At 43.8% G+C, this 25,384-nt stretch overlaps 1 protein-coding gene across 20 annotated transcripts in view; it reads right to left on the reverse strand.

Annotated features, from left to right (window-relative positions):
- The window catches only part of ERC2 (ELKS/RAB6-interacting/CAST family member 2), an 869,527-nt gene that overhangs the window by 819,425 nt on the left and 24,718 nt on the right, over positions 1–25,384 (reverse strand). For all 20 annotated transcript variants that reach the window (XR_014781666.1, XR_014781667.1, XR_014781668.1 and 17 more), the window contains exon 2: positions 14,384–15,180. Coding sequence is in view for 14 of the 20 variants with exons in the window: in XM_084794830.1 (XP_084650956.1) it covers positions 14,384–15,040 (657 nt within the window). In the remaining 6 variants the exon portion in view is untranslated. The remainder of the gene's footprint in view (positions 1–14,383; positions 15,181–25,384) is intronic.

A 25,384-nucleotide genomic window follows, 5' to 3' on the forward strand; every position in this document is an offset into this window, starting at 1 on the left:
GGCTTAAACATGTAGACATTCATACACGTACACATGTGTAAAAACTCCCTGATCACATGTACCCAACATGAAATTGAAAGCAGCTGCTGGGCTGGAGTTGAATACTACTGAAATGAGAATTGTCCTTAGAAGAGCCAAGCCTAGGACCTGGGACGCTGATCTCATCATAGCTGTCTCTGCCGGTGTTCAAACAAAGGCAGTTAGCTCCCTCCTGCAAAGGGAGCTCTACACAGGGATTCTGTGTCTGCCTTTTTAGCATAAGGGGTGGCACCTTTGTCTACACCAGAAGTCTTTTTTTTATTAAATATTTTTATAAATGTAATAAAATTATTATTTTACAAAGTATTAAATATTTATTTTTACATATACATTTATATTATTACACATGTGAACAATAAACTACCTACAGCAAGAAGAATCATGAAACAATCAGGAATTATATAAATGTTACAGTCTTAGCATTTTGGCTATTTGTATTTGGCAGCCTTGAAGAGAACATCTTTCCTATCTTGGTGAGTCTAAAATTCTGAACATAAATCAATATCTATCATATCTCATCATTATCAACTTAAAACATCTACTAGATCTAAAAACACCTTAACTACTAAACAACTAAGCTTAATTGTAAAACTAAACTATCTGGTCTTCAACCCCATCAGAGACCCGAGAAGGAATAAAATTGATTACCTGAGTATAATGGGGGTGCAGGTTAGTAGCTTCCCAAGTGAGAAAATGACAGAGACAGTTTACTACCTGAGCAGTCACCCAAAATTCTCTGTAATGTTGGAGCATCATCTCCAGCCTTCTGGCCCAGTATATCTGACAGACATATTTGTGAGGCAGGAACTATTGAGGACTTGCTTGCCCTGGCTTGGCAGAGTTTGCCCATGGACTCTGTCTACATCCTTAAAAAGAGCTCTCCCTTGGCTTTGGTGCCTTTCATCTTGGAAACGTAACCTTTTCACTCCCAGCCAGCCGCTACCATCCATGATTTTGTCTCAGCCCCTGCGAATTAACCAAAGCCTGGCATACCTCACTCATGATCTCTCCTCTTTCTTCAGAGCTGCATTGAGTGGTTCCTGAAGTCCTTGAGACCAAAAGGGTTATTAGCTGCTCTTCCACTCACATACAGGTGGAGGCAGGTCTCTCGCTCAGGACTGTGTGGGAGCATCAAAGAGTATGCATGTATCAACCAAGGATGGGCTACAGGAACCCAGAGAGATTATGTCCTGCCTAAGGAAGGTAGTGGCTGCTTCACCCCAGCCTACTGGACTCAACTATCTTGTCCATAGTCAAGAAAATCCAGGGGCGGGGGGGGGGGGGGGGGGGAAGATGGAGAGATGATTCGGTGGTTAAGAGCACTGGTCACTCTTATAGAAGGCCCGGGTTCAGTTCCCAGCACCCACAGAGCAGTTCACAACCATCTGTAAGAATACTTCTAAGGGATCTAAGACCCTTCCGGCCTCCACAGGCACCAGAAGCACATATACATGTGTGCAGGCAAAACGTTCATACTCATAAATTAAAAATAAATAAATAAATCTTCTTTTAAAATGGAAGAAAGGAAAATCCAAAACCTTGGCTTTTTACATGACATTGACCTTTCACACTTGATCCAGGCCTCCTGGTCTAATGAAATTAAAGGGGTATTAATGCTGTGCATAGTTATGTATGTCATTAAATAGCTATTTGCTAAGCAAATGCCATATTCAGAGTTGTTATTTTAATAAAGGTATGGATGGGTTAATAGACAGGAGGGAGGGAGGAAAAGAGGGAGGGACAGTCAGATACGTAATAAAATATTGAGGAAGAAATCAAAATAAATCCACAAATTAGTAATTTTTAGAAGGAAAAAAAAACCTGAGAGACAGCACTTAACCCATCAATACAGCTGTCCTTTGCCTTGCTAAAATAATTTATTTGCAGCTGACAGTGAGTAGGAAGTGTATCACAGAGTCTAGAAGTTGACAGTGAGGTACAGGTGGCTGGTCTATCTAAGCCAAGGGTTTCTGCCCTTTCAGAAAGTCATGAGAAAGGGAGCATGGCAGGTCTGGAAGCCACAGGTAAAACCTATTCCAGGTTATTTAAAAACAACCTTTTCCCCCTCTGCACTCTTGGGAGCATGGAATATATTTCTGTAGCATTTCTATTAGAAGGCTAATTAGTATAGCTGAGAAATGCCATCAACAGCGAAAGTAAAATTAGCCCTTACTTGTAAAATTTCTCCTGAGGGAAATGCTGGTGGCTCCTGTCTGCAGCAAGCACGGTGATGGGAGTGCTGTGTCATCACATGGCAAGCAGACTGCCTCAGCAGCAGCAGCAGCCAGAGGTAGGGGTGCCAGGATCCCCGCCTCATCTGCCTCACCTGTCACAGCCTAGGCCCATACCCCATCAAAATTGTACATGTAAGTCACGTTATAACAGCACTGCCTTTCAGGTGCTCCCAGAACTTTCGCAAACAGGTGTGTGTGTGTGTGTGTGTGTGTGTGTGTGTGTGTGTGTGTGTGTGTGTGTGTGTGTGTGTGTGTGTCTCACAGGACAAGAGGACAACCACAGATACCAGTCAGCAGCAGCGACACACCTTATTTTTTGAGACAGGTTCTCCCACTGCCCAGAAGGCTAGGCCAGCTAGCCAAGGAGCCCCAAGATCTACGTGTCTCCCTAGGGTTGGGGCTCTAGCCCACACCCAGCTTTTCTGTGTGGATTCTAGGGCTGAAACGTGGCTCTTTATGTTCACAACGCAAGCACTTCACCTGCTTGAGCTATCTCTCCAACCATCCTGACAAATTTTGAATAATAAATAGGTATGCAGTATTTCCACCCATTTTGTCTTCTGAGATAATTCTATTAAGTGCGATGCTGCAGCAGGGGCCCCTGAGGTCCCGGGAAAGGAAATCATCTGAGGTTGTATTAGCATATATGGGTCGTATAAAATCCAAGTTTCCTAGTTTGACGCTTCTTGCTTCGTTGCGAAGCCAAGAAGTCTCCTTGGGTTCCAAGTTCCCTCTGTCTCACAAGCAGGAGTGTCTCGTTATCTGGACATTTTCTGAATACGCTCCTGGGTCTAAGGAAGGGACGCCTTGCCTTTGCCCAAAGCTGAGCTTTCATTCTTTCCTTTCTTCCGGGCTTTGTCTCACCGACATCACCCTCCCTTTACTCGCTCATTCTCACCGGTCTGTGGCCTCATTAGAGTTCACGGAGCCAGAACACACAGGGAGACTCACAGAAGCAAAGCACAACCCTTCTTTATATATGTTATCCATGCTATATTAAGCACAGTATTAGCTTCTCCTGATTCTTAGAGGAGGAAAATCCTCTAAGAAAATATAACCTTTCTGAGCCAATTTGTCTTTCTCCTCTTTAAATGTAAGTACAATATCTGGAGCACAAATTCCACCTTGCACCCATCCCTTGGCTTCATGACGTAAGCCTCCGGGCATGTGTGTGCTAGGGCTGCTCCTTCTACTGGGAAGATGACTCTCTGGCCCTCATCTCTGCACCCGCCTTCCGCCCTTCTGAGCACTATCTCCAGAGCCCTGATCTCTGTAGGATTTCTTCCCTCACTTCCTTCTCTAGGCTTCTGAGACATTTTAACTGTCTCTTTTAAAAAGAGATACAACTCTCCCCCTCTTTTGAATGAGTCCTGATTCTCCAGGCAAGAGCAGGCCTGGTCCATCCCTTTCATAGCCACAAGACTTCTAACAAGAGAACTCCAAATAGCCAAGGCGCTAGCAGCCAGAGACATTGTCTCTTTAATGACAAGGTGTGCACTTGCGTGGGTTACTGCCAATTACGGGAAATACAGAGGTGAGACAGGTTTCAAATACAGTGCCATCAAGGCTCCAGCTCAGTGCCGAGGCTGCCTGCTCTTCCACTCTGCCCTTCTGCATCTTGGTTTTTTGTTTTTGGTTTTGGTTTTGTTTTGGTTTTGTCTTTTGTTTGTTTGTTTGTTTTTGTTTTTCGAGACAGGGTTCCCCTGCGTAGCCTTGGTTGTCCTGGACTAACTTTGTAGACCAGGCTGGCCTCAAACTCATAGCAATCCGCCCTGCCTCTGCCTCCCGAGTGCTGGGATGAAAGGTGTGCGCCGCCACCACCCACCTGCATCTTAGTTTTTGCCCTCAGAATATTACCACATCTTCTTTACAAGTGGAAACTGCAAAGACTAACTAAGCTAACCAAAGTTCTATGGCCGGGGATGGAACCCAGGCCACCTGTCTCTACAGATACCACTCTGAATCGCCCTCATGGACAAGCAGAAGTGGAAGAAGCAGGCGCAGGTAACACCACGCTGCCGGCCCTGCTCACACACAGTCCTTCAATGTTGAGTGCACGCAACGTAGAAGGGGAAAGTGGGACCGACAGAATTACTAGGTAAGTACCATAGACGGGTGTCATTTTTCAGCCTCTCTTACAGTGAGGGTAGAAAATGTCCATTGAGCAAACCTTAAGGATGTGTTCAGGAATGGCACCGAGCTCTGGCTCTCACTAAAGTTCGTCAGAAGTTCTGAGTGAAACATGCACAGGGAGTGGCCCTCTTACACATGGGCTCTAAGGTTGGGTCACACCCACCCCTAAGAGTCCCTTGTGTATCCGAGCTCTAACCAGTGTGCATTACAGTCTACTCTTGCTAGGGGCACTCTTTTTAGAGTTAGTCTGCCTGGGCTCAGCCCCAGCTCGGTCATTTGTTATCTGTCACTCTGGGTAAAGCCCTGTCCTCTTAGCCCGGCTTCAGCTGCATTGAAACCTGGGCTGATAACTAACAGTGCCTCCTCCATGAGACTGTCATACACGCTAACAGCAATGTCATATGTGAAGCTTTACCATAGTAGTTCGCACCAATAAGCACTGGCAATTACCACCATTCGTTTCAGGGGTATGTGGGCAATGTGTGACAAGCTAAAGTGACCTTTTGGTTTCGTATTTGTCAAGCAAGCATATGATAGTCAGAGATGCATGCTACACGGGACAGTGATTCTAAGGCCCCAGGTGTTTGTCTAAAAAATACAAGTGCCCAGACTTGCCTCTCCCTGCCCCAACTGATGCCATGCCCTTCTAGAAGCTCGGCAGGAGCTGAGCGTCAGGTGTAGGCTGTGACCATTCTCACAGACTCTGGAGAGGCTTCCGCAGAAGGAGGAGAAAGACCACCTCGATATCGGCAACTCTAATAAATAAGTTTAGCAGGAAGTTTCCTTCCCTAGACTCAACTGCATCCCTGGGAAAGACTGAGGCAGTCACCTGTCCATCTCAGACTAGGCATGTCCCTGCTGCGTGCCTTACTCACTGTCTACAGAGGAGGAATTGGTTTCCACTACTATTCAGAAAATGGTAGAGGGGCAGGAAGAACATCTTCTACTTTGGCAGAGCTTTCTTAGCCTTGGATATAACTAGAAAGAATAGGTACCCAAATAACTCTTGTCTGATAAGCCACCAAAATGCTTTGTTGTCCTATCACAAATGCTAGAGCATAAATTTTAGCACTAGATTTGACTGAAAGTTATCAAGGAAGAGGAGGAGGAAGAGGAAGAAGAGGAAAATGAGAAAAGGAAGAAGGGAGGGAGGAGGAAGAAACAAAACTATATGAAGTGAGCTGAAAATTTTTGAACTCAAAATATCAACATAATGAAATAAATGCCCTTAGTAAAAATATTTAATGCATATTTCAATATGACACTCAATCCTATTGAAATCCTTTCAAATAACTTATTTTTGAAAATGCACTAAAGCTGTCCACCTTCAGTATACTGTCCCTGAATACATTTAGTGAATGTGTGTAATCCATCAACATGGTTTCGCCTCACCAACATATATGCTCTCACCAAAGTCCTCACAAAGGTTCATGGCTTCCCAGCAAAAACTGAAACACACACACACACACACACACACACACACACACACACACACACACACACGTTCTTGATATAAATATTGTTATATGCTCTTCAAGTTTAGAGATGAGAAAGTGAAATAGACATAGTTCAGATTATACACGTTTCCCCCTAGGGAAAGTTTTCATTGGCCCCTCAAGAAGTGCATGACTCCCCAATGGCAAAAAGCACAGAATTTTACAGTTTAAGAAGGCAAACTTTATTTAGTATTTTCTGTATTTCTAAATGTGGGCCGTTTCTTGCTTTGCGTCTCATATACATCCTTGCTGCAATTGGTGCCAGGGTTCTTTGCGGGGCTATCAGCCACACGTGGCTTTTTCTAAAAGTCCTGCAACACACCAGTGAATTTTCACTTCCAGCTAGTGTGCACTCAGGAACATCATCTTGAGACAGATTTTAGAACTCAAGCTGTTACAACCTTAAAATAGAAAACAGTAAATTTTACCATACCTACTTCTAAAAGCTTCCAGATGCTGTCAGCACCAAAACCCCACCCACTAACAAGACTCAACTGCCCATGGAAACTGAGGACGTATACAGAAAGTGGACAATGGTTTTAAATTTCCCACAAAGATGCAACCTGATAGCAGATAAACTATCTTGCTAAAATATGATAGTGGGAATTGATCCGAGAATACAGACAACACAAACTTCTGTGATATCTCCAGTTGGTAAATGGGAAGCGATTGATAAGCTGAGCATAGAGGTCGAGAGAAACCAGGAGGCTAAAGCCGCCGTTGAAATGGCTGCCCAGGACAGGAGCAATGGTTATTAAATTTGCAAACCATCAAAGTCTTAGGTGATCTGTGTCTTCCCAATCACTTAAGTAGACAAGCTTCCAACTGTGTGTGACACAAACACGTTTCCGAGCAATGGCCACCCGACCCCCACCCCATCCCATCCCCTACAACGCCTACCCATATATGCCCTCTTTAAAAAAAATCTATCCACTCTGTCCATTTCCCAGAGATGTCTGCACAAGTCTGTCGGGCTGTGTGGCTCTGAAGACATATAGAATACGCTTTGGACCCAAGCTCTGAGCCTGAAACTGCCTGGAGGGCACCTCTATAGACGACATGCATAGGCTTCAAGCTGACACTTCCTCACAAGGGGCAACAGAAACCAATCTCCAGACACTACGACACTACACAGGGAAAGGAAGACTTTGTATTGCTGACCACTTTCCAAATTACCCTAAGCCCATCTCCCCCCCAGGCCACGTGGATGTCCTGGTTAATCCTTTCTTCCCAGTAAGTACCCCCCACCTGAATGGATCTGCCTTCAATCTGAATGGATTTCTGCTACTTTCAGTCACATTCTCCCCTAAACAAGAGAAAACAATAAACTGAGTAAATAAGCAGTCTGAATTCTCAAGGAGAACGAACAGAGGTTTTTGTAAAGGGGTAAAAAAAAAATGCTTAAAGAAGCAGAAATCAGAACGACCCAAAAGGAAATTTTGGCACGCAGGATGAGAAACCTCCTAAAAGACAACGCCTGAAATAAGGTCTGACAGAAATCAATTCAAGAGGAAGCTGAGAGATGCCAGCAGAGGAACTCCCAGGCCGGGAGGCTTGCAAACTACCTTCAAGGCCTGAGACCGAAGGCAAGCTCACAGTCAAGCTCAAGAACTAGCTGAATTATTGAGGCCATCCGCCGTGGAACCCAGACGCACAAAAAGAAGCTGTCCATCTCTGCCGCTCACGTTCGTTGAGGGGAAAGGCTCTCCTTAGTCGTGAACATCCGAGAGATGATCTCTCAGTCCTCTGCTACCTATAGACTGACTGTCCCGGAGCAGCTTCTTCCCGTGCCTTGTGCGAGGTTTCCACAGCAGCCATGCTCCGCAGCCATTCTCTGGTCTTTGGTTATCTCTTGCTTGCCCTGCCTCCTCTGCCGCTCCCCACCACTATCCCAATCATTTCTTTCCACCTTTCCATCTTTCCTCTTTGATCTTACCACCCTCTTCCGATTTGTACCGGCCACAAATGTCTTCAAGTATTTCCAAATGTATTCTGGGGGACAAAATGTACCCCTCAGCTAAGAACCACCAAGTTAAAACTTGATCAGTGCATACTGCCAAGGCAGTAGGTAGTCCTCGGCCAACCAAGGAAGCTGGGGTGAGAAGTTGCTGCTTTGGTCTTTCTTCTTCCTTTCCTACTAGAAGACAAAATGTCTGCAGGTGGCTTGCAAGAGACACAGTCGAATGCTGGCTTCACAGAGACACAGAAAAGAAATGCATGTGCCAGAATTCTGTTTGTCAGGCTGCCCCAGCTCTTGGCTGCATGCCTATACGCTGCCAAAAAACACCTCTTCCCAAACCTTAGAAAACGCTCTCCACGGCTTTCAAAGCCTGACCTTTAAAGCAGCTTTATTTTGGGGTGTGTATGTGTGTGGGAGGGAGATTTATAATTTTCTATATTCCTGCAAAGCCAAACTATTTATTGAGTCCACCTGGTAGTGGTGGGAATTTGCACACAGATGTCAATGGACCGAAAACATCACCACAAGAGCTCCACCTGCAACTAATTATAGAAATTGAAATTGAACTCTGGCCAGAAGAGAAACCCACCCCATCTGTGTTGGCCAACCAAATCACCCTGTTGCTGTCTCCCTGTCAACATGAGCTTAGTTCCTAAGAACCTCTGAGAATGCTGTCCATGGGAAATGCTGTTAGACAGTGAATGCTTTGATGATGAGCACTATTCCCAACCCTCTGTCCTCCTGTCTCCCTCTAGGCTTGGTTTCAATAAGTACCTCTGGCATAGCAACACTAAAAAATCTACTGCTGTGTTTTCTTGCTGCATCTGCACTACAGGAGTCCCATCACCCCACTGACATGATCCAGAGAGAAAAGGAGAGACAGGAACCATTTGGATCTGCCAAGGCCCAGCATACAAATTTTCTTGCCCTCATATGAACCAAATCGTTCCAAAGAAATTCTGAAAGTAAAAGGCTCACGTGCGTACTCACGTGGCACGCACGCCCGACTCCAGGGCTGACAGCGAGAGATTGCTGAGGCAGAAAACAGCTGACATCTGTGACAAAGATGTCTGGCTCACCCCAACTCATTCTCTTACATTCTAACAAAGAAAAGAAACCCACTGTGGCACTGAGCCATGTCATCGATCTTGTGAGCCAAAGAAATGCTCACCTATCTACAGAAGACATTTTAAATTGCCTTTCCGTCTAAGCAGATCATCCCCTAAGATTGGATAAAGAATCTTCAGCCTTCAAAAAAACACTAAGAGAAAAAAACTACCTCTGAGTAGCTTCAAGATGCCTCAAGACGAGAAAGAACTTGTTCTTTAGTCTTTCTAAGTTCAAGCATTCTGTGATGTATGTGGTGTTAAACTATGTTATCCAATGCTAACCCCATGTGCCTAAGTAACTTTGGGAAAACACACACACACAACCCTGTAGGAAATAAGGTGAAAAGCCTTACACTGAGAGGCAGCATGTTACTGAACAGATGCCCAGTCAACAATGACTTACGTGGTCATGGTCAGGTTTACGTTCTCATGTGAAGGCAGGCCATACGGTGGGCCTATTTCTCAGCATTTTTCTTGGTCTTTATTCCATGATTAGAATATAGTAGACCCAGTCCCAGGCATCAGTCACATTGATACTCAAAACAAGAAACAAAGGAGAGCATTGCTGATGGCAGCTATAATAATGTAGTGGCTCGGGGGTACTGCAGCAACACCTTTCTAAGGCGTTTAGCTTTAAGATAAGTTTTTGTGGTCAAGGAAGACTGGGAAACTGGTAGGTTAAAAATTCTGTAAAGTGGCTGGTGGCACTCAAAGAAAGAATAAGCAGGCTACCAAGGTGAGACTTGATAGCCTATGACCATATAGTTGGGGAGGAGGTCCCCCTTGGTAATAGACCTAGGGGAGGGGGATAGAGTGAAAGCGGGAGGGAGGGAGGAATGGGAGGATACAAGTGATGGAATGGCAATTGAGTTGTAATCTGAATAAATTAATAAAAAATATTTTAAAAATAAAAACAATAATCAAAGGAAAAGAGGCTATCATCTTGAGAGTTTGAGAAGATATTTAGGGAGTTTGAGGCAGCATATCTGGGAGGGTCTGGAGAGGAGCAAAGGATGGCAAAAAGTGAGATAATTCTATTTCCATTAAAACATATAAATTTTTTTTAAAGTTTTAAAGTGCTGTTTAATTTCAAGAGTTGGAGCACTACATATCATGATAAATGGTATCCCTTGGTTGAAACCATCCTTAAAAGTACCACAAACCAAGCTTTCACTATCTCACAATTCTGGAGGCTGAGACAAAGGTGTCAGTCTGGCTGTTTCCTGCAAAGGGCTTCCAGGAGAGATGTGTTCCAAGACTCCTTCCTTTACTTCACTACAAGGTCATCCTCTCACTGTGTGTGTTCACATCTTCTCTCTGTGCATGTTTGTATCTGTGTCCAAATTTACCTTTTTATAAAGACAACAGGCAAACTGGACTAGGGCCCATGTTAAAGAGTTAATTTTAAGTTGGTTACCTATATAGCAGTCTTTGTTCCAAATGAGGTCACAGTCTCAGATAACAGGAGTTAGGAATCCACCCTACCTTTAAGATGGGAGACAAAATTCAATCTGGAACATATGCATCATGGATTCCCATGACAAATAATTCTAGTATTTGTGTCTAAAGCTTATTTGACCAGAATAATCCTCTTTGAAAATTACCATTTGCCTGGCCACATTTTGAAAATCCTGTCTGCAGAAACTCAGATTTCTACCAGTAGAAAGAGCCCTAAAGAAGGTACAGGGAGAAGACAAATCTACGAGAGTAGTGAATGTATCTGACTTAGCCTATTTTCTGTTGCTATAACAAAATGCCAGAGAGTGGATATCATACAAAGAAAAATGAGGTCTATTTAGCTCACTGTTCTCAAAATCAAAAAGGTAACTTCTTGGCTTCTCCAGTCAATGTTCCATTGCAGTTGGCATGGCACGGCAAAAGCAAGTTCAAGAGTAAAGGAGCGCATGCAGAGAAGACCAAATGACTGGCATAGTCTTGTGGTGAAGAGTCTGCTCTCACAGTGACTACTGTAGTCAACTCACTCCCCTGAGACCTAATCCAGTCTCTAGAGACCTAAGCCAGTCCTCAAGAAAGACAATGATCCATTCATGAGAGTGAAAGCCCCATGACCCACTTACCTATTAAAGGTCTCACCACCTTCCAACATAGTTACATTAAGAATTTTAGGAGACAAGCCATATCTAAACCATGGCAACATCTAGTCCCGCCCATACACCTGAGGGAAGCCAGCAATTTTGGATCGAGTCTTCACAATACAAAGTGATGACAGTTGACTTTCACTGTTACCACGCTGTCCTGATGCAGCGTGCCTTCTCATCAGTATAAACAGTACCTCTATTATTCACTCCCAGATGATACAGCTCATCAAATCTGGGTGCTAACAATCAAATGAGGACTTCAGAACAGGATCAAATGACTCCTGCTGAAAGGGGCCCTATAGTTATACCAATAAAATAATCAAAATGAAGTGGAGCTAGAGCATATAGTTTGTAGAATGCTTGTTTCAGCATGCACAGAGCTGGGGTTCAATCCCCACCACCCCATAAAACTGGCTGTGGTAATGCACTCTCGTAACCCCGGCACTCAGGAAGTAATGCCAGAAGGATGAGAAAGTCATGGCCACCCTTACCTACACAGTGACTGCTAGGCTAGCCTGGAATATATGAGACCCTATCTCAAAAAAGAAAAGCTAACAGAACTGCTACTTTCGCTCAGCTTTTCCAGCTTCAGGCTCCAAATAAGAATTAATAAGTGATATGTTGAATTTAGATCTAAAGTTCTTATTAATATTGAATTAGAGTGTATTCTTTTCTATAGTGTTAAGTCAGAAATAGAAATGATCACATAACCATTGCTTAAAAACTGTACCATTCCCCAGACAGGTTTACTTACACTTCTTGGGTTACAGTTCCCAATGACCTTGTCCCACTTCTTCACAAGATGAGTAAATATTGGATCTAGTACAGTCTCCTAGTGTGTGATGCTATTTTTATGCATGCAGAGCCTTGGCTAGCTACACACAACCTAGGAAATGTCTAAAAATCACTTTCTACATATCTAATTTGAAAAAAAGAGGTCATTCAAAGTACAAAGTTACACAAAGTTGTACAAAATATCCAGGAATATGAAAAGCCAGTAACATCTGGGCAACAAACTGCAAGATATAAATCCTCATAAAATTTTCACTTCTGAGGGTTTCAAGGCAGAGTCTTGCTCCATTGCCCAAGCTTGAACTTACTCCATGGTCAAAGACAACGTGATCCTCCTGCCTCCCACTTCCCAGCTGCTTAAGCTTTTCCCACCATGCCTGACCATCTCCACTCTCATGACAAATCTAAAAGCCTACAGATGCTGTTACTAAAATCAGACAGGCATATCTCTGAGTTCAAAGCCAATCTGGTCTACATAGTGAGTTCAAGGCCAGCCAAGGTTACATAGTGAGATGCTGGAAAGAAAGGAAGAAAGAGAGATGAGGGCCAAGCCACTGAGATTTGAGTCTTATTGTCACTCTAGAAGAGCCTAGCCTGAGCAAGAGGTGCATTAACCTCTAAACGGGGCCCTACTGTACTTCAAAGAGGAAGAAAACAGGATTTCCACTAAAAATAAAAAAGCCACTTTTTGTTAAGGTTTTATTCTTTACCTTGGAGTAGCACAGATCATGAGTTTTAAAGTGCTTATTTTAAAAAAAAAAAGTCATTAAAATTTACTTCATTGTATTTATTTTACTTGGTCTCCTCCGTATGTTTTTGTGCACACCAAAGAAGACACATGACACACTGACATTGCACATAATGTAATTTACAAATATACAAACTTACTTGTATAAATGTGGGTTGGTGCTCAGACATCAATTCAATGGCAGAAGCAGAAGCAAAGGATAAAAGACACTTTCAAGCTGACAGACCAGAGGCAACCTTTCAAGCTGTTTGCCGCTGCTTTCATCATTGCTAAACATCTTTAACTGCTTTTTTTTTTTTTTTAACCTAGAGGGAGGAGAAGAACAATACAGAGCAGAGGGGAAATGCATGCTAGGTTCACGGTGAGTCCATGGGCCAGCAATCAGAACAGAGCAGAACAGAGTGGTCGAGAAAGTTAATTTGATTTAAGGGTAAAGAGCTTTCAAATGAAACCAGTCACACTTTCTACACCTGCCATACAGTCAGAGATAAGGCGACTGCTCACAACTCAGAGAAAGCCAATGGGAACAAGTCACATCTGTGACCACAGGTGCTTAGCTCCAAAGCGGTAACAGCCAGAGAATCAGATAGGAGGGCCAGCCAATGACCCCCACCGAAAGGTAGAGTGCAACATAGCCCGGCAGCAGGACCAGCTGTCAGAGAGTCACTCCTTCAGCCAGGTGGAACTCTCTCAGACTACTAACAAAAGTGAAATGCTACCTGGGAGTTCACGAGCCCTCTGCTCCCCCTTAGTGCACTCCCCCCCCCCCCGCCCTCTCCTCCAGTAAGAAACTGAGACTTAAGCACAGATACGTCTGATTCCAGAGCATTTGTGAAAGTAATACTGTGTAAGGCAGGCCTCATATAACTGAGAAGATGGAAAATGGAACCTGGCGGGACTGACGGGAAAGAAGCTATCAGTGGGAAGGGGAGAGGGGGGACACGGCACGCGAAACCTCAGCTATGTGCGCTGGAGACCAAGGATGGAGCAGACAGCTCAGACATGGAAGGAGGTGGTACAAGGTGAGAGAGGCCCAGGTCTTCCAGTAGACGGTGCTGTAGGCTCAGTCAAAAAGGTCCAGTGCCTTCTGGAGACAAGGACTGTTAAGAAGGGAACAGGGGATGGAAGAAGAAGAACAGCCAGCTTGAGGGAGACTGGGAAACTAACCTCACTAATTAGGCTATATAGAGAAGATGGATCAAAGGCTAAGAAGGCACCTTACATGTAATACATAAATACTGAATGGATAAAGGCTAAAGACCCAGCTAAGATGACCTGGGTTCCCTCAACGTGGTATCAAACCCATTCTAAGTTTACTATTTAGGGAGCTCTACTCATTTTAAGCAACAATGCTGGCTCAACAGAAAAAAAAAACAAAAAAACAATAGCAAACAATAAAAGTTCACCAGTCAGGTGTGGCCTTTTAATGTAAAGTGTTTACTCTTGCAGAGATAAGCATTTTCCTCTTCTATTCTGAGGGAGGGACATCTGAACTGCTGTTGCAACTGCTGAAAAAGAGAACAAAATTAACCATGCACAAAAGTTGGCAATGAGGGCCGATCCTCCCCAGTTCTGCAACTACGTGAAAAGGTGATTGGAACAAGGAAATCAATCAATACGACATAGCACTTCCTGCGTGTTCCGCTGTGGCATCCAAGTGAAACATATTAATTAAGCTTTAACCTTCCTTGCGGCACCCAACTTCCTCGGTACCTACAGTAAATCTGGAGCCCTCTGCAGAGCCAGAGAACACCGTGTCAAGTCAGAACCTACCTGGTTTTCTTCATGAGAGACCCTCATCTGCTCCTTGAGGACCGACATCCGAGCCGCCTCCTCTTTCCTCAAGACTCTCTCCTTCTTCAGCTCGGGACTCCAGAAAGTCTTGATGCTGTTCATGGAGGACCCCAGTTTGCTGTCCTTGATGTCAAGCTCCTTCCGGAGGAGGTCGTTCTCTCTCTGCAGTTCCTTGAGCTGGGCTTGAAGGTCCAACATTGTGCTGTCTCTCACCTGCCTCAACATGGAGGGCACCTGGTGGTGGTGGTGGTGGGAGGAGCCGCCCAGTCCTCCATGTTGATCTGTGTACGAAAGGACGTCCGTGTGGGAAAGGCCAGCGGAAGCAATATTGGGACTACTCCCCATGGCTGTGACCCGGCCTCCATACACAGCTCGGTTTGTAGCCCGTCCCAGAGTCATCGTACCCTTTGGGTAAGTCGTTGAGGCCACTCCTTCATGGTCACTCAAGTACATGGGTCCGGACGTGGCGTAGGCTGCGTTAAGGGACTGGATATTCTCCATAGACAGGGTCTTGCCTGTCCCTCCCCCTCCCCCACTACTGGTTCTTCGGTGGCCCAGTCGAGGAGACCGTGGCAGGCGAGGGGATCTGGAAGGGCTGCCTTCCAGATTAGTGATTGTTCTCGCGCTCCCGTACATTTTTCTTCTGTGATGTGGTGCCGCTGAAGAGAAGAAATGCGAGGCAACGTTGGGGTTTAAGCCAATGTTTCCTTCACTGGCTAGAGCTTTCACCACATCCTTTGTGTAGTCTGCACCGGGAAACGACTCCACTTAGAGACCTGCAAGTGCAACAAAGGGTAATTAAAGACAAACTTCTTTAGAATTCTAAACTACAACTGCATCATATCTTAAAATACATCGATAGAAGTAGTAGCATGCTCTCCTAGAAAGTACAAGATCCAGGCCCGGCGTGGTGGCGCACGCCTTTAATCCCAGCACTTGGGAGGCAGAGGCAGGCAGATCTCTGTGAGTTCGAGGCCAGCCTGGACTACAAAGCAAGTCCGGGACAGGCCAAGGCTAAACAGAGAAAAACCCTGTCTCAAAAAACCAAAACAAACAAAAACAAAACAAAGCAAAAAAGCTAGATAGACAGACAGAATGATGGATGGATGGATGATAGTTATATAAAAATGAATAATGATAAATGAGTAACAAACTGATAGGTTATAGATAGAAATAGATGGCAGCTAGACAGATATGATAGGTGATAAAGTGGTGCCCATATATTTGTTTTAAAAAGAAAAATAACCCTGAAGCATTTCTTACTGCACGTAAACTTAAAAATAATAATTTCCACCCTGCCCCAAAGTCAAAAGTTATCAAAAAAAAAAAAGTAAGTAAGTTTTTTTTCCTTAGGAAAATTAGGTTCTCCCTCTTGATTTGTGCTACGTAAGGTTTGGAAATGGGTCAATTCAATGGCCCTCAAATACAAACGAGAAAGCGCTGCTTCATTGAGTGTCTAATGTCTGACGTGGGTGCTGTGCTTCCTCCTCCTGTGCCCTTTAGGAATCAGCATCCACCACAGACTTCCTTTCCACTGGGCCTAACACAACCCTCTAGATAGCTCCCCACCATTCTGCCGGCACTGACGCATGATTTGGAGCCCACTGGTCATCTCAGAACTAGAGTCGAAGGGTGTTTCAACCAGCAAGACACCTGCACACATGGCCAGATTCTCAAAGCTATTACCAAGGGAAAAGACAGCCCTTCCTGTCTCTTCCTTCCTGTCTCTTCCCCTGTAATGCTTGTAATACATCTTCCAGGCTAGTTACCTGAGAATTCTGCATATTAGTTGGCATTAATTGTCATATGAACCCCTACACATACAGAGAGAGAGAGAGAGAGAGAGAGAGAGAGAGAGAGAGAGAGAGAGAGAGAGAGAGAGAGAAATGGCACAGGGGAACAGTAGAGTGGATTTGAGTTCCTGATCCCCCTAACTCCTCATGGTGAGCCATGTATATCAGGACAGTTTTTATGTAGCTGGGGCCACTAGGCTGCAATTCAATACTGGGACTCCAATGGCCTTAATGGGTACCTCATGGCCTCCTGAGGCAGGAGGCCCTCAGGAAATGTTCAGCGTGTTTTGCTTTCCTTCAGTGAATTCCTTGGCAACAGGAGGACAGAGTCAAGAGACAGGCAAACAGGATGAAATCTCCACACTAACACAGAGCAGATAGTGACTTTAGGCAAATTTTTCAAACTGTCATCAGCTTTTACTCTCCGGTACATAAAATGCAGATAAGCACCAACTAACTCATTATCTTATAAAGAAGATGCTATCTATAAAATACTTGACATAGAATAGTCAATAAACAGCTTTTGCAAAAATAAATAGCTTTTGTTTCATTTTTCGAGGCGATTAAAACATCAGAAGCAACACATAGAGGCACCTTTGACTTTCATCTGCCTATCATTAGTCTCTCCTCTACACATACTTTCCAGTCTTGCAATCTCTACTTTCCTTAAAAGAAACGGCTTCTAAACCCATACTCCTACTTTATAAGGACTGAGTGTGGCTGAGCCCCACTACTCCATCCTGGATGGCATCACAGACGTGCGAATATAATTCAAGTCTGTCTAATCATTATTCTCCATTCCAGGCATGGTAAGTAGTTCAAGGAATGGTACATGACTCACTGGTCCAAAGAGATTCCATCCCGGGACTTTCGGAAGAGTTATTTGTTTTCATCATGGAGCTCTGAAAGTGATGGCCGAATGGTCAGCCCCAAGTGGGGCATCTGCATTGTGCCCTTCAAGGCTCTGGGATCATCACAGAAGAAGAGGCAGAAAGAATGGGAAGATCAGAGGACAAGAGGGAGTGGGTGGTGCAGAACACTGACTTCTAAGTCTCCTGAACTCCCAGCAACTGAGATTACCTGCCAAGCTCTGTACAAGCTTGGGCTGTCTACATTCTATAATGAAGTAGGGGAGCGGCTCACGAGGTCCCATCCCCCGTGAAGGTCTATAGGCAGTTTATGGTTAATGAGGAAAAGTTGTTTGGTTTTTGTTTGTTTTTTGTGTGTGAGCTTTTTGGTGATGTGGCCCCCTGGAAAGTTATCTGTGCTCCTATAAATACCCCATGTCCAAATGTCCATGTTCATGAAGCAACCCCTACCAAACCCAATGGTTCAGTGACTACATGGGTAAAGTACTTGCCTTGCAAACTTGGTGACCTAAGTTTGATCTCCAGAGTACATAGCAGAGGGAGAGAACCAACTCTCAAGAAAGTTGTTCTCTCACCTCTACAGGTGTTTCACACTCACATACACACATATGTGCACATACACTGACACATGAAAGCAGAAGCGGGGCTAGTTTGGACAAGGGGGTCACCATGAGTAGAAGACGGACAAGAAAAGGGTAATGAGGGGCAAACACAGTCAACAGCCATCAAATACATATATAAAAATGTCATAATAAAACCCACGTTGTATAATTAGTAAACGCTAATAAAAAGAGAAAAATAAATAAAACATGGACATCTGAGAACTACCTTGTGGAACGGGCTCCCATGGGAGTGAAGCTAGACCCAAGGAAAGCAGAGCTACACACAGGGAGTGTGAAGCCAAGCAAGGAGACGTCTCTTGCTATTGTGACTCTAGCAGCCCCTGAAGCTCCATCTCTCCCCAGGCCACTTCAGCTACGTATGCCAGAAAGACTGACAGCATTAATGGCCCCAAGTCTTGACCTTGTTCCATCCTTTCTTCCTTCCTATCTTCCTTCCTTCCTTCCTTCCTTTTTTTCACTATTTATGTGTTGTATGTGCATGCATGTATGTGTGGGTCAGGAAGCAACTTTGTGGGAGTCAGCTCTCTCCTTCCACCACGTCAGTCCCCAGGGACAGAACTCAGAATGGCAGTAAGAACCTTTGCCCACTGAGCCCTCTCACTAGCACACACCCCTTCTTTATCTGTGCCCTTCATAACGCCCTCCTAATCTGCCTCTAGGTTGAGTCCTGTGACTTGCTGTGGCTGACAACGTGAAAATGAATGTGAGTCAAGCAGAAGCCTTGGGGACAGCACCTGTGCGCTTTCTGTCCTGTTTGTTCGCCTTCACCATACCAAGAAAAGCATGCTTTACCTAGAGTTGTCCCTGCCCGAGGCCCACCAACCCCAGCACATAAAATCAAGCCCCGCCCAGTCGAGTGGAGCTGCCCACAGATGCATGAGCAAGCCAGCTGAGCTGGGCTGAGCAGCACACTCCATCAGGACTTAGAACACCACATGCCTCTTTGTGCTTGGTTGTTTTGCAGCACTGTGAGAGCAATGCATGACTGGTACCCTAGCCCAAAAAGTTCCTTTTTTGCTAAATTCTACATTGCTTGGTGTTCCTACCATTTACACCCTAAGGAGTCTTGACACATATATAAAGAAATATTTTCTGTAAACGTTTCCCATTCCCTAAAAAGATAGTATGTAAAGGAATTATATAGCCGTTTGTAACTTGATTAGAAATGTTTACATTGCTTTAAGCTTCATTTCATTTCCCTTGGAAATATATAAAAATCATGCTATAGCTAAGATTTTTGTATGAATAATACCTTCAGTAAAAAGGGAGTATCACCACACCAATAATAAGAATTCAGCTATGTAAATGCTGAATGACACAGACAAGACAGTGGAACAGTGTGACAGCATAAATATATCATACATCCTGGTAGTGGGTAAGAGCAAAGTACAAACCAGTGTGTGTGTGTGTGTATGTGTGTGTGTGTGTGTGTGTGTGCGCGCGCGCGCACGCGTGTATACGTATGTGTATGTGTGATTTCCTCCTCACACTTCTGGAAGTGAGACTAGTACACACAATAGCAGGGAGACTGGAGTGATACACATGGAACTGACAGCAGAATTCGCACTCTGAAAGGCCTTCACTTTCTCCCCTTTCTTATTCGCATGCGCTGTTTTTCATAATAAAGACATGCTTCTATAATAAAACTTTTCTGGGTTTTTCTCTATAACTTCAACAGTTAAATTAATTTACTAAGCCTTCGATCTATGAATCGGGGCTATGTCAGGCCATGATTAGAGCTGTACTCCCCTAAAAGGGACTAAGTGACACCTGTCCTCCCCTTTGTTCCCCCCCCCCCCGCCCCTACATCTAGAAACAGACGTTTCTCACTTCTCCAACCAGGTTTGAGGTGTCTGACAAATAATACAAAATTTACACCTGTTAAGATTTAGCCCTTGACACAGTGACTTTTCAAGGCTGGACGGCCAGGGCTTGGGAGCACTGCAGGAGTCAATTAAAAATAATAATAAATGTATTCCTTTTGGAAACACACAAACAACATACATAACATGTAACATGAAGAAACATTCTCTTGTTTAAAATCATGTGTCCAGAAATTGTAGATGACTCCACAGATAAGAACATCTGTGTGCAAGCAGGAAGACGGGAGTTCTGGAACAGTTAACAACATACAGAGTCACTCCTGCCATGAAACGTTGGTGGAACAAAGGCATGGAACCGGGTAACCCGGCTGCTGACTACCTTCCCTCTTCTCACCTGGTTCACCAGTGCATTTTCATCTGTTATCTATTTTGTGTTGCTTGTTGTTATTTTTTTTTCCAAACACAGTCTAATCCACATAGGCACATATACCTCCTCCTTAGTTAAAAATAAAAACACTTCAAGTTATATCCCTATCTCATTTTTAATGTTTGCATTTTTCTGTTTCTCTAGGCAGCAATATGATTTCACAGGAGTACAGCTTTTTATTTGGCTGATGGACTGTATTTTATTGCTTTCATCTGTATCTCTTTGTTATTCCGAATAACAATTTCTGCTGCCTTTGTGTTTCCTTTTGCCTTTTTAAATGTTCATTTGTCTTCAGTCATATTTCCAAATAAGTACATACATGTATGTACTGTATGTACATGTGCATACATGCCATATGAATACATCTCTTATTGCCATTTCTGACTAGCACTAATTTTTCCAGCTGGGACCAGAAAGACGGAGATGAAAATGCCTGCTAGACAACCTGAGTGGTTGCTAGCCAACATGCATGTTGAACAACCTGAGTGGTTGCTAACCAACATGCATGTTGAACAAGCTGAGTGGTTGCTAGCCAACATGCATGTTGGACAAACTGAGTGGTTGCTAGCCAACATGCATGTTGAATAAGCTGAGTGGTTGCTAGCCAACATGCATGTTGGACAAGCTGAGTGGTTGCTAGCCAACATGCATGTTGGACAAGCTGAGTCCAATACCTGAAACCCATGCAAAGATGAAAAGAGAGAAGTGACACCCAAAAGCTGTCTTCTAACCTGTGCACGTGTACCATGGTGCCCACATATAACCACATAATTACAATAACAAATGGTTTCTTTATAAATTGATTTCCCATTAATCATCCAGGATATGCAAAAGCTCTATAGCTCAATTTTTAAAGAATAAGAGTCTGAGATGATAGTACTTTTTCTTTCTAAATTGTTTTTTAGATGGGGCTCTCACTATGTAGCCATGGCTGGCCTATAGCTATACAGGCTGAGCTGACCTTGAACTCATGGAAATGCTCCTGTCTCTACCTCCAGCATACTCAAGCCTTTTTTTTCTAATCTTTTAGATTAGAATGCATATGTGTATGGATGTAATTTTGGATGAGTCAGCATTTAATTCTACATAAAGTCCCATACCCTCCTTTTTCCTCAATGTTTTATCCCTAACATCAGTTCTTTTTTCCACATGGCTTGAATGCCAGAAAATGTTTTATAAGTCGTGATTGTTAATGGCTACCATAGAAATCCAAAAGATAGCCACTGAAACTCCTTTCCCTTCCTATGGACATGTGTCTCTCCTGTCAAGGAAGATTCTAGTTCCCTCCTTCTTGAATGTGAACTGCACTTGTAACTGCTGGTTTGGACCAACAAATGCAAAAGATGCGACATTTTTCTCACTCTGAACTTCACCCTTCAAAAGTCTGAAAGTTTCTCTTTTTATCTCTTAAAATCCAGCTGTCGTGATGTAAGGAAGTTAGTTGTATTAGGTAGCCTTGACTGTCAATTTGGTTGGGGTAAGAAATGCTTAGATTAGTAACACACACACACTGCTGGGTGTCATTTCCAAAGACAAGTAGACCATAAGGAGTCTGACCCACCGGTGAAGTCGATTTCAGAGGAACCCTTCAGAGGGCATGAGCTGTGGAACGTAGGGCCTTGTTGGAGGAATAAGGGTATGTCCTTCAAGGGCTGCATCTTACCCTACCCTTTTCTTCTGTCTCCGGGCATGATGACACAAGCATCTTCATCTTGCCCTGCCAAAAACCATGAGCCAGAATATAGACTTCCTCCCCTTAAAGGTGTTTTCTCAAATAGTTTGCTCAGACATTTTGGCCATAAGTAACCAAGAAGCCCAAGGTATCATCCTACTGGAAACAGAACCCACAGAAAATCTTTGGAGATAAGACACCACACAGAAATGCAGCTCATAGGAGGAGGCAGAGCTCTGCAGCCAGCAGCCAGCAGCCAGCACTACGACCCATCAGTGAGATAAGCCATCTTGAACTGCCATCCAGTATCACCTTCGTGATTGGCACTCTAACACTGCAGGCAATATCAAGACCATCAGTCAAGCTGCCGAGCTGTGAAAAGGAATAAGCTGTTGTTTAAAGCCCAAAGACCTTGGAGGGATTTGTTACTCAGCAAGACGTGAACCAGTCACTTAATGCTTTATTGAATGGTTATCTAATCATTTATTTAACTAATTGTACGACCTGACTTATTTGTTGAATGAAACATCTCACAATATTTTGATTGAAAAAAATTCTGGCTGACTAATATTTTGATTGATGAAGCACTGGTTACTTCCTGAGGATCACGTTCTAGAAAGACACGCAAGACTGAAATGAAGCAATTTGTACTCCCATCTTTTCCTTGGCTATTTCCTGTCACAGTTTTGCTCACTAGTCTTTGCATTCCTTGAAGCTACGGTCTCTTCCTGCGGCCATTAAAAAATCCTGAATCAACTAAGACTTCAACATTGTATATTCATAACTGCACCTTAAGATGAAAATTATCCCACTCCAGCTGTTTTCAGCCTGTACTTCCTGAGCAGCTTAGCAGATGTCTAGATTAGTGTAACTGATGGGAATTTGGTTTTATACCAAGAAGTCTCAGAGATGTGAGACCAGTAGGGTGGCCTAGCGATGACTCCAAATGTGAATGTATGATATAATCTCCCAACGACTATTTGGCAGGTGAATCCTTTTCCTTTTGGGATACCTCAAATTTTTCCTTAAAACATTCTTATTTCATCACACAAGAAATATTTTTAGGCAACAGATTAATTCCTGATGTTGAATGCTGGGTGGAAGGGGTTGAGATATGACATAGCTTCTCTCTGCAGGAAATTTACTCCCTAGAATGGACTTTCTCAAGCAATTCTCTTGAGTTCACATCCAACAGGGTTTGAAGGAGTGATGACTACAAGAACTAGGTACTACAAAATTGACCTCTAACAGGGAAAGGTATATGATTCAAGAATTTACTAGAACCATGCATAGTTGCCCACACCTGTAATCACAGCACTTAAAAGGTGGAAGTGGAAGAGAGACCAGCCTGAGCTGCATATGATGCTGTGTGGGAAAAAAGAAAAAGTCATTACTAGATATGGTCAAAGACTGAAAAATTCATAGTGAAAGCCATTATTTTGTAGAGATAATTTAAGCTAACATTTTTAAATGTGGAAAATGACTAGAGTTTTGACCTCAAAAACTCCAAGGAAAAGTATAATCCCTCATTTATTTTTCAACAATGAAGCCAGGGAGTCAGGAAGAAAACACAAGTCGGCCATCGCAGTCCATGTCAAGCAGCTGAGAAAAACACTGATGCTTGCACCACCAAGATCACACTAGACAAAGCTGTTCTGTCTAGGCGGCTCCACAGAAACTACCAAGTCAAGAAGGTGATCAGGAGGCCATCAAAACGGTAACAGAAGTTCTTTACTACAGATCTGGTTTTTTTCTTTTCAAGTGTGTTTATGAGAAACGATAATACACATAGCAGCCATTCCTTCTCACGACAGAAGAACTAAATCAAAGACAGACAGTTCCAGTTCTTGAAGGTTTGCAGCTGCAAATGGGTCTACTGAAGCCAGATAATGGAATGTGAAAAAGTCAAATCAGGCGTTCCCCGTGTAGGCACTTGTTATCCCTTCTCTGCCGTGACTGAAAAGTCTCCAGGTGTTTGAGGCACTGAATGCTATCAAAATGTGATGAAAGTTCCTGAGAGGAAACTGCACCTAACTTTGAACCTTCTACAAGACTGATTATCTGATTAGTAGTGATTGCGGAAGGGTCAGATGGCTGCGGGGCCACAGTCTAATATACAATATTATGTGGGCTATCTCCAGTGCCGTTAATAGCTGTCTCTAGACCACTTTTATATCTCACGTAACGTCCCTGTGCTAGTCAGGTGAAACCTCTTGGCATGTCTTAACTTGGCGAATCGCTAGCTTCAACCAAATAAAGCTAATGGTGTCAGCAGATAGAGGCCTATAGCAGACGTGTCCCCACTTTGCTCACTCACTTGCATCATGTTGCTACCAATATGTTTGACAAGTGTGTTACTTTATGGTTTTCTTTGTTCTGTCACTATAAAAACCTCAGGAGGCTGTTATGATTTTGGAATGTGGAATTTGTACCATCTGTGTTCCTAGGCCACTGAAACTAACACTTGATTCTATAATAAATTGCCTCTTGTACCTAAAAGTGAGGGGTATAAATATTTGTGTGCGCATGTGTATTCATTGCTCATGCAGAGATCAGAGGATCTCTGTGTCATCCTCAACAAAGCCATCTATCTTCCTTTTAATCTTCTTCTGCTGCTACTACTTCTTCTCCTCCTCCTCTTCCTCCTTCTCCTTCTTCTCCTTCCTCTCCTTCCTCTTCTCTTCTTTTTCCTCTCCTTCCTGTCTTTCCTCTTCTTCTCTTCCTCCTCTCCCTCCTCCTCTCCCTCCTCTTCCTTCTTCTTCTTCTTCTTCTTCTTCTTCTTCTTCTTCTTCTTCTTCTTCTTCCCCCTCCTCTTCCTCCTTTCTTTTCTTCTGGGTTTCTTCTTTCTTTTCTTTTTTCTTTTAGTTTTCTGAGACATGGTTTCTCTGTGCTGCCCTAGCTATCCTGGAACTCGCTCTGTAAAGCAAGCTGGCCTCAAACTCAGAGATCTGCCTGCCTATGCTGAGATTAGAGTGCTGGGCCACCACTCTTGCCCTTTTAAGTTTTGAAGCTTAACTTCTTATTATATGTAAAGAGTGTGTGTGTGTGTGTGTGTGTGTGTGTGTGTGTGTGTGTGTGTGTGTGTGTACACAGATGCAATATGCCACAGCACATTTTTGACTCAGAGGACAACTTCAGGGGGTCAGTTCTCGCCTTCCACCATGGGCTCCAGGGATTGACCTCAAGGTCGACAGGCTTACATAAGCAAGCACTTTCCCTACCAAGCCATCTCACTGCTCTGCCCATCCACCATCTTCTCATTGGCCTGGAGCTCCCTGATTAGGTAAGGCTGGCAGACCAGTGACCCCCATGGTTCTACCTTTCCTTGTTCCCCAGCACTGGGATTAAAAGCAAGCACCACACCGCACGCCTGTCTTTTTCATGTGGGTTAAATTCAGATCCCCATGCTTACAGCCCAAATACTTTATCAAATGAGCCATCACCCCAGCCCACACATCTCCTGCTTAAAATTAATTTTAATTAGCAACCTGAGCCAAACACATTATTTGGAAATGAGTTTCTTCTACCAGATTTACAAAGATCAGGCACAGTTTCTCAGGACCAGACCACCCCTAAGGCTACTACGCTCAGAATTAGGTCAAGCTTGTTCAAGAGGTGCAGACTAAGATAATGAAGTCAGCCAGAAGCAGGCTCCCTGGCTGCCACATTCCCCCCACACCACCTCATGATTCCTACCTGTTCTCCTGAGTCACTCACACCCTCCGCCCTCTGCCCAGCTGTGTTTAAGTTCCCTGGTGTATTTTAAGACACTT

The sequence above is a fragment of the Acomys minous genome, assembly GCF_964271855.1.
Source record: "Acomys minous genome assembly, chromosome: 9".
Classification (NCBI taxonomy): Eukaryota; Metazoa; Chordata; class Mammalia; order Rodentia; family Muridae; genus Acomys; species Acomys minous.